General features: G+C 38.9%; 1 protein-coding gene across 1 annotated transcript in view; it reads right to left on the bottom strand.

Moving 5' to 3' along the window:
- Positions 1–126: 126 nt before the first annotated feature.
- The window catches only part of LOC128667181 (uncharacterized), an 11080-nt gene continuing 1206 nt past the window's right edge, over positions 127–10000 (bottom strand). The window contains exon 2 of the mRNA XM_053722110.1: positions 127–2644. Coding sequence (XP_053578085.1) covers positions 591–2078 — 1488 coding nt within the window. The 5' untranslated portion in view covers positions 2079–2644 and the 3' untranslated portion in view covers positions 127–590. The remainder of the gene's footprint in view (positions 2645–10000) is intronic.

Below are 10000 nucleotides of genomic sequence, written 5' to 3'. Positions count from 1 at the left end.
CGTCATCTTTAGTTTCAAACAAACATGTTTTTCTGCCTAACATTAATTATGTGGTCTTATGCAGTTACTTTTGTCAAATACATTAATAATAGTTTTAACAATCTTTCCATAGATATAATTAATAGCTAAACATCAATAATGGCTTTATTACTTAGCCTATTGCAATTAATATTACTTAGCCTATTGCACTTAATAATAATTAACAATATTACCATGGCATTAGCCCCTATACCAATGTGTTCCTTAATGTCAGTAAGTGACCCCTGCCAAGGTTACACCCTTGTTCTGTCTGGGTTTTGACTTCTTATCATCAGCATCCATCGGTTGTTTACCACTTGTAGCATGACTTAGCAAAATTCAGTGTCATCTACTTGAAGTTAATTAATGTCTTTTACTCTGTTAAAGGCACACTCTCTTAAAGGCAAAGTCACCCAAGTTAGTGCAATGCTTTCACTCTCTTAAAGGCAAAGTCACACAAGTTTAAGCAAGTGTTATATGAGCAATTACTGCAACCACTTTCCTTACATTCCACCCCTTGGTCATGTGACACCTTGCTTGTTTCTAAACACATACCTTAATAATTAAAACACTCAAGTAATATTGTCTTTTGGTTTAAAACACATCCTACCCAATGTATTACAGAAACATCCAAACATTTTTACTATAATGAATATCCCACACAAGCAAGCCAGACTTATTAATAGCCATTTAACTATAGTTTTGCCTAAGCTTCCAAGCCATCCCCCCAGTCCAAAAGTCCAGTCAAAGTCTTTAAGCCATTTGCTAAATGAATCATCATGTACCTCACGTATGTGCTTTTGCACTTCTTCTAGTCTGTGTAGGTCATGTTTGATTTTACCTGTATTGTCTTCTATGTACACACAGCATTGCTGGTGGATTCTTTGGCAAACTCCTCCTTCTGCAGCTAGGAGATAGTCTAGAGCCATTCTATTCTGCAATGCCACCATCCTAATTTGTTCCTGTTCTAATGCTAAGAGCTCTATTGCATCTCTAGTTACATTAAAAGCTTCATCCACTAAATCAGCTAGCGTATTTAATCTAGTGAGGGCTGTGGCAGCCCCATAATGAGGGACAAATGTTGCAAGCAGGCGCATACCTTCACTAATCTTAACTCCATTGTGTATTTTGTCCAGGTCAAGGTATCTTCGTGTTCTATGCAATATAGGCGGTGGAAGCGCGGTGGTTATGTTAAAAGCAGGGAATATATATCCTAAAAAGCATGGGCCATAATGGGTGCAAGGTATTACCTTTACTGCCCACCTGCCACACAACCAATAATATCCCACTGGCAGTTTAACAAAAGGTGGACATATCCTATTCAATCGCTTCCTCCCATCCTTAGTCCGTGTGTTACCTGCTAGTGTTTCCCTATTAAGCTGGTACCAGTCTTTAATAAGGTCTCTGGGCTCACCAAACTTAGTCTTCCATTTCTCATGGGCATAAGTCAAATATGAGAAGTCATAGAATTTCAGTTTAATGTTGAATACCCCTGTCCTATTTTTAACTAGCCGTCCTATGTTATACATTAACATTATCATGTCAGGTAGCTGGGTTAGGTTATTAGTACTATATATCTCCCCATCTAGATTTTGAAACATAATAGCACCTGTAGTCACATTGTTAGCTAGATGCAACTTATCCAGCAAGTCATCCCTGCCTGGTGTGTTAAGACCTGTAAAATTCCACACAGTCTTATTCCCAATCATATCGGCAAGCATACTCATGGTTAAAGGTACACCTAGATAAGGGTAACCCCTAGTCTGCCCGTGAGGCACAAACCCACATACCCAACATGGTCCCTGAACATTTGTCACATTAAACACATCTTTGGCAGTTTTTACAAAGGTATTATCAAGTTCCCATGAGGAGGCATGCAGGGAGCCTAGACGGCGCCGTGCATGGTCCCTCTTTCCCTTGTGTCGGTTGTTTAATAATTTCCCATCTATTACAGGTCTCCTGATATACATTAAAAGAGGTTCAGATGACTCTTTTCCTGTATATTTACACACATATGTCAGTCCCTCTGGTTCCCCATCAGTGTATGATATGTTTAACATTACAGCCCAAAACCTGTGTATCAATGGATGTTTTACAACCTAAAATGCGTTCCTGAATCCCCACTGTTAGTTTTGGGGAAGTGGAAGGCATACTGGGATTTTCACAAATCAACCCAACCCCTTCTTGCAGTTCAAATATTAAGTTCTCATCCTGTAAAACAATTGTCCAGCTCTCATCCTCCTTAGACTCCTTACAGTCTTCCCTGGTCACTGCAGCAGAACAAAAATCTTTAGTTACACAATGCACAGTGGAGGAAGGGATGTCACAGGTAATTGTGTCTTCTTCTGATAGTTCGAATACCACCCTTTCCCGCTTGGTAAGGAGCATCCAACTTCCATATTCATTTTTGGTCAAACAGGTTACGTTGTCATCAAAGGTAAATGGGATGAGCAGGATGCCCATGTTGTGCAATACGGAACGGTCATGCTTCCCTCATGGAAGGTGTGATAGCTGGCACCGGACACCTCACTTTCATCCTCTGGCTCATCAGTGCTTGGCTTACGCATACGACCAAAAGGAGTCCCAACAGAGCACCGGTCACAATAACAGCCATGCCAACAAGAATCTAGGAAGGAAACATACTTCAAATTAATTCCGTAAATAGCACTTGCCCGCAGGCACATGCAGCCAATCATTGCTCCCTATCCTTGACTACATTCACTATATTGTAACTTCCCTTTTAATACATCTATGCTAATTAAATACTCTGGGATGGGTACAATTAAAACAAAACATCACTGCTTAGGGAGACTTCCTACTTTCAATGCCACCCCTGCTTGTTTTACCTCTATAGTCTCCCCCTCCCTAATAAATCTAAGTTGCCTCCACTTCAGTATCAATCAAAGCCTGCTTAAAATAGGCCATACTGATACTAGGTGCTTGGACTGTTTCGTATGGGCCCTGGAAATATTACTCCAGGTCCTCCAACGAAAGCAAGTCCAACCCTGGCCCTGGGGCTTCAGGGGCACTGGCCCTTTTTGTCCCATCCAGGTATTGGTATCCTTTTCCAGTGGACTTCGTTTGGGAATCAACTAAGGACATTTTCCCCTCAGGGCTAGTTTCCCAACACGTTACCACAGCATGTTGAGCATGATGCTCAATGTACTCCTGTGTGCCCATCATTCTGGACAGTGAGATTTCACTGTCAGTGATGGATCTGTCATTCAGTACATTTACTGCTTTTCCCAAATGGACCTTCCATTTCTGCAAAGTTTTATCCCACCCCCCAGGGTCCCATCTGGCCCTGCTCTGTAATACTGATTGTAACTTACTTTTGCTCAACCTACCACCCTTCCGCTTTACTTTGGCCCTGGCTACCTTAACCACAGCCTGTTGAGCTACATCTTCATAACACTGGCTCTTTTTTAATAGCAATTTATTCTGACTCTGCAGGCACACCGTCTGCTCTACAGCTTCCTCTAACTGCTCGTGTGTCTTTCTGTATGCCTGTAATAACACCCATAATTTCTTATGTAACCTTTCTGTGTCTGAATCTGTCTTAACTTTTACATTCTGTAATCTATTCAACACTTCACAAGGTTCTATTTTGTCAAAAAATTCAGCGTTATCTGGGAGGTCAGTCCCAGACAAGACTTCCCCTGCTAATTCCTGATATGGGGTCCCCTCCCAAGCCGCAATATTTTGAGGCCGTGAAGGGGGAACCGTTTGTACTTTCTTCCTAAACATTTTCATAATACCTTCAATTATTGCTGACATCAATCAATAAATTCACAGTAACAGTAACAATATACGTGTCACGATACTGTCTCTTTAAGAAGATCCATTACCTGCTCTAAGTTCACTCCCCTTAAATAGCTTGATCAGAACACCTGTAGTTGCTTGTTTATTGAATCACATTTGCTGACTACTTTCAAGCCAGACAGACCTAACTTCTAAGGTGAATCGTTACCGGTAACCAATGCTGAAAGCTCTTACTCTGAACTATTTTGTTCTTGGAATTAAGACAAACTTATAGGAATTACCTCTGTATTCACTCTGGATTAAAAGCACTACAGGAAAAGTTTATTTTCTTCAAAACTTTAACTCTGCACTACTGAAATCGGAACGCTGTTCAGCTGACGTCATCCGCTCTCTGTCAATACACAGAGCGCCTTCCTTCTCACGCTGCCGGTTCTCTCCTCCTCTCTGCAGCACAGATCTACAGCTCCTCACTGAACAGCTGACAGGCAATCAGCACACCTTCGGTTTGCCTCAGAAGAGCCTATTCATATCCGCAAGTATTTGTAACAAAGTCACTTTATATTATGTTACTTTCTTAATATCACTTGCTACAATAACACATGACCTGATTGAGATTGAACTGTTACTTGATGCTAGAATATTGACTCTCAGTTTCTACTTGTATACTAATCAAAATCCTCACTAACCTGTGTACTGATTTAATGCAACACAGTACTAATTACCAGGATGTTACTTATCTGAATATCCTCATACCTGGATCTAAATTCTGTTATAGCCTAAAATTGTTTTCTAATTATTAAGACTCCTGCAATTGAACATCATTCAGTTGTGAAAGAAGGATACATTTATTTTCATTATTCATTGAATTGCTTACTAGTTTGAATATCCACATATCAAACAAATGAATATATGCTGGAAATTCCTACTCAAGCTACAAAACCTCATTTTTATGAGAATAGTTTATTTACTTTATTAATGATTCTCAGCATATGATAGAATAAACAAGCCTAAAATAAAGATGGATCCAGCTACTATGGCTACCGAAATAACTACTTTAAATCAAAAAGTAGAAATTCTGGCACAAGGTCTAAATGAGTTAAAAAATGAAAACAATACACTCAAGAGGTTAATGAATGACTATTTTTCACAGAAAACAACAGAGCATCCAGAACCTCATATTAACCCTCCTCCTATTTTCTCTGGTATACGTTCACGTTTCCGTGAGTTTAAAAACGCTTGTATATTAATGTTCACCATGAAACCAAAAACATATCATACTGACAGAATAAGAGTATGTACTGTTATTTCGTTTCTCAATGGAGAGCCCAGATCATGGGCAGACAGGTTTTTCGAAACCTCTGATCCTATCTTGGAGTCTTTAGATGATTTCTTTAAGGCAATGTCTGTTCTATATGAAGACAGTAATACTCAAATCACTGCCGAGAACAATCTAAGGACTCTGAGACAAGGAAAAAGACCAGTAGAAGATTATGTAGCAGAGTTCCAATTATGGGCCACAGACTCACAGTGGAATTCTGTGAGTCTAAGAAACCAATTTAGATTGGGACTCTCAGAACATTTAAAAGATGAATTGTCTCGAATTGATTTTCCAGAGTCCTTAGATGTTCTTATTAAAATATGTATTCAGATGGACCGCAGATACAGAGAACGACGCTCTGAGAAACAAAACACTGAACATTATCCAAAGAAATATACAACTAATCATCCTGACAGAGGGAACATTACATCAGTCCCTATGGAGATCGGCACTATCAAAGGTCCACTTTCCCAAGAGGAAAAGTTTAGACGAAGACAAGCAAATTTGTGCATGTATTGTGGTCAAAAGGATCATACAGTTTCTAATTGTCCTATCTTGAATCGACAAAAACGGGGTAAGATTTTATCAGTTAACCCTAAGACTGTATTTAGTTGTGATACATGCATAACAATACCGTTGTCTTTGCAGTGGGATCAACATCTTCTCAAGAACGTGGCTATGATTGACTCCGGTGCTTATGGAATGTTCATTGATAATAATCTTGTAAATAAAAATAAAATACCTTGTGTGCTCAAGCAAAATCCTGTGTATGTGAAGGTAATTGATGGTTCCACTTATTTAAAAGGGCCTATTACACACCATACAATACCCCTCTTAGTTACAACTGACAAAAATCACAAGGAATACATCACCTTTGATGTAATTCCTAGTTCTCTACATCCCATTATATTGGGATTCCCATGGTTGCAAAAACACAACCCTATGATAGATTGGTGCAAAAACTCTTTCATCTTTAACTCATCCTTTTGTTCCAATACCTGTTACCCATATGTAGAAATTAATCATGTTCAAAAACAGATACCCTTGGAATATTCTGATTTTTCAGATGTGTTTAATCTCAAGGAAGCAGAAAATTTGCCCCCTCACCGTCCATACGACTGTCCTATTGAGACTAAACCAGGTACCACTATCCCTTTTGGTCGTATTTTCCCTTTGTCCCAAAAGGAATTAAAATATCTCAGAGATTATCTTGACGATAATTTAAGAAAGGGATTTATCTCTACCTCAACCTCACCCGCTGCTGCGGGGATATTTTTTGTAACTAACAAAGATGGCACCCTTAGGCCTATTATTGACTATAGAGGACTAAATGCAATTACAATTAAAAACAGGTATCCCCTGCCTCTTATCCCTGAATTGCTGGAAAGGCTCACAGACGCTACTGTTTTTACCAAATTAGACCTCAAGGGGGCGTATAATCTTATTAGAATGCGAAAAGGGGATGAATGGAAAACAGCCTTCAGGACCCGTTATGGCCTATTCCAGTATAACGTCATGCCTTTTGGCTTAACAAATGCCCCCGCCACATTCCAATTCTTTATCAACGATATATTCAAAGATCTTATGGATGTGTGCGTAGTTATATATCTAGATGATATATTGATTTTTTCTAAAAATATCACTGAACATGTTAAGCACGTACGTTGGGTCCTTACAAGATTAAGAGAACATTGTTTATATGCCAAGGCTGAGAAATGTGAATTCCACGCAAAAACAATAAAATTTCTTGGATACATCATCTCCCCAACTGGAATCCTTATGGATCCTGACAAAGTGGAAGCCGTACTTAATTGGCCAACACCCACAACGCTTAAATCTTTACAAAGATTTTTAGGCTTCTCGAATTTCTATAGAAAATTCATACAAGGATTTTCAACAATAGTTCAACCATTAACTAAGCTCACTGGCAAACAAAAATTCAAATGGACAGACTCAGCTCAGGAAGCATTTGACCTATTAAAGAAAAGTTTTTCTACAGCACCAGTTTTGCAGTTACCAAACCCGGACTCTCAGTTCACCTTGGAAGTAGATGCTTCAAATATAGGTCTTGGTGCCATTCTGTCTCAACAACGCAAAGGAACTCAAGACCGTCATCCTGTTGCCTACTATTCTCGATTACTTACCACTGCTGAAAAGAATTATTCTATTGGAGATCTGGAGTTATTAGCAATAAAGAGTGCCCTTGAGCATTGGAGGCACCTACTAGAAGGAACTGAAGAACCTTTCCAGGTATTAACTGACCACAAGAACTTACAATATCTAAAAAGAAACAAGACACTTTCTTCAAGACAAGTACGCTGGTCACTGTTTTTTGACCGCTTTAACTTTCAGCTAAGTTACAGACCCGGGTCCAGAAACATCCAGGCCGATGCTCTATCAAGATCCTTAATTCCACACTATGAGTCAGAGGAAGTCAGATCTATCATCCCTTCATACAAGATCCTAGCAACAGCAAGCACCTTTCTATCAGACCTACACACTGACCAAGATATGGACAACTCCATACCAACTTCATGCTCGAAAGATCCTGTTTCTGGATTGTTCTGCTTTAAAGAACTCATATACATACCCTCATCTTTACGCAAGGAACTTCTTCAACATATTCATGACTCCCCGATGTCTGGACATCCAGGAATGAATAAAACCCACGACTTATTAAATAGACAATACTGGTGGCCTCACATGAAGGAAGATGTAATTTCTTACATACGAAATTGCAATGTTTGCGCAAGAAACAAAAAGGCACATCATAAACCTTTTGGCTTATTAAACCCTCTACCTGTACCAGAAGTTCCATGGTCCATGATTGGCATGGATTTTATCGTAGATTTACCTAACTCACAAAATTTCACAACCATCTTGGTAGTGGTTGATCATTTAACTCGTTTGGCACATTTCATACCTCTGAAAAAGACCCCTAATGCTATAACAACTGCAAATGTGTTTTTCTCAAATATCGTTAAACTACACGGTTTACCCTCATCCATTGTAACCGACCGAGGAACACAGTTTACTTCCAGGTTTTGGAAAGAACTCTGTCACCTACTCAAGATAACTCCTAGAATGTCAACAGCTTTTCACCCTCAGTCAAATGGCCTAACGGAACGTCTTAATCAGACCTTGGAACAATACTTACGTTGTTATGTATCACATATTCAGGATGACTGGGTAGACTGGTTACCCATGGCTGAGTTCTCATATAATAACACCTACAATTCATCCATTAAAATGTCTCCCTTTTTTGCCACCTATGGATTCCATCCTTTGACATTACCCAAAACTTCTACTACATCATCTACTCCTTATGTAGAGGATCATCTTACCAATATCAAGACATCCATGTTGACATTGAGAAAACATCTCCAAGACGCAAAAGATCACCAGAAACTGTATTTTGATAAAAAACATAAAGCACCTCCTTCCTATAAATTAGGAGATCTAGTCTGGCTCTCTACGAAAAATCTCAAACTCAAAGTGCCAGCAAAGAAATTAGCAAACCAATACATTGGACCATTTAAGGTTATAAAGATCATAAATAGTAATGCTTTAACTTTACGTTTACCATCAACATTAAGAATCCATCCCTCCTTCCACGTTTCCCTGCTAAAACCTTATCTTGGATCAACAGATTCCTTATCTCAAACTGATACCACCTCAATAGTTGATGATCAAATTGAATACGAGGTTGAAAAGATTCTTGACTCTCGTCTGAGACATAATAAATTGGAATATTTGGTTCATTGGACTGGGTACGGAGTTGAGGAAGATTCTTGGATACCACTGAAAGATATACATGCTCCCCGTTTACTTACTGAATTTCATAGTACTTATCCTTCCAAACCGGCTCCGAAACAACGGTATGCCCCTTCCTGAAAGGGGGGATCTGTCACGATACTGTCTCTTTAAGAAGATCCATTACCTGCTCTAAGTTCACTCCCCTTAAATAGCTTGATCAGAACACCTGTAGTTGCTTGTTTATTGAATCACATTTGCTGACTACTTTCAAGCCAGACAGACCTAACTTCTAAGGTGAATCGTTACCGGTAACCAATGCTGAAAGCTCTTACTCTGAACTATTTTGTTCTTGGAATTAAGACAAATTTATAGGAATTACCTCTGTATTCACTCTGGATTAAAAGCACTACAGGAAAAGTTTATTTTCTTCAAAACTTTAACTCTGCACTACTGAAATCGGAACGCTGTTCAGCTGACGTCATCCGCTCTCTGTCAATACACAGAGCGCCTTCCTTCTCACGCTGCCGGTTCTCTCCTCCTCTCTGCAGCACAGATCTACAGCTCCTCACTGAACAGCTGACAGGCAATCAGCACACCTTCGGTTTGCCTCAGAAGAGCCTATTCATATCCGCAAGTATTTGTAACAAAGTCACTTTATATTATGTTACTTTCTTAATATCACTTGCTACAATAACACATGACCTGATTGAGATTGAACTGTTACTTGATGCTAGAATATTGACTCTCAGTTTCTACTTGTATACTAATCAAAATCCTCACTAACCTGTGTACTGATTTAATGCAACACAGTACTAATTACCAGGATGTTACTTATCTGAATATCCTCATACCTGGATCTAAATTCTGTTATAGCCTAAAATTGTTTTCTAATTATTAAGACTCCTGCAATTGAACATCATTCAGTTGTGAAAGAAGGATACATTTATTTTCATTATTCATTGAATTGCTTACTAGTTTGAATATCCACATATCAAACAAATGAATATATGCTGGAAATTCCTACTCAAGCTACAAAACCTCATTTTTATGAGAATAGTTTATTTACTTTATTAATGATTCTCAGCATATGATAATACGTTAATATGTATATACCTGTGCAATATCAATTAATTTCATTCCAAGGTG

The sequence above is a fragment of the Bombina bombina genome, chromosome 7 (assembly GCF_027579735.1).
Source record: "Bombina bombina isolate aBomBom1 chromosome 7, aBomBom1.pri, whole genome shotgun sequence".
Taxonomy (NCBI): Eukaryota; Metazoa; Chordata; class Amphibia; order Anura; family Bombinatoridae; genus Bombina; species Bombina bombina.
The sequence above is the reverse complement of the archived record's forward strand: the minus strand, read 5'-3'. Positions and strand labels throughout refer to the sequence as shown.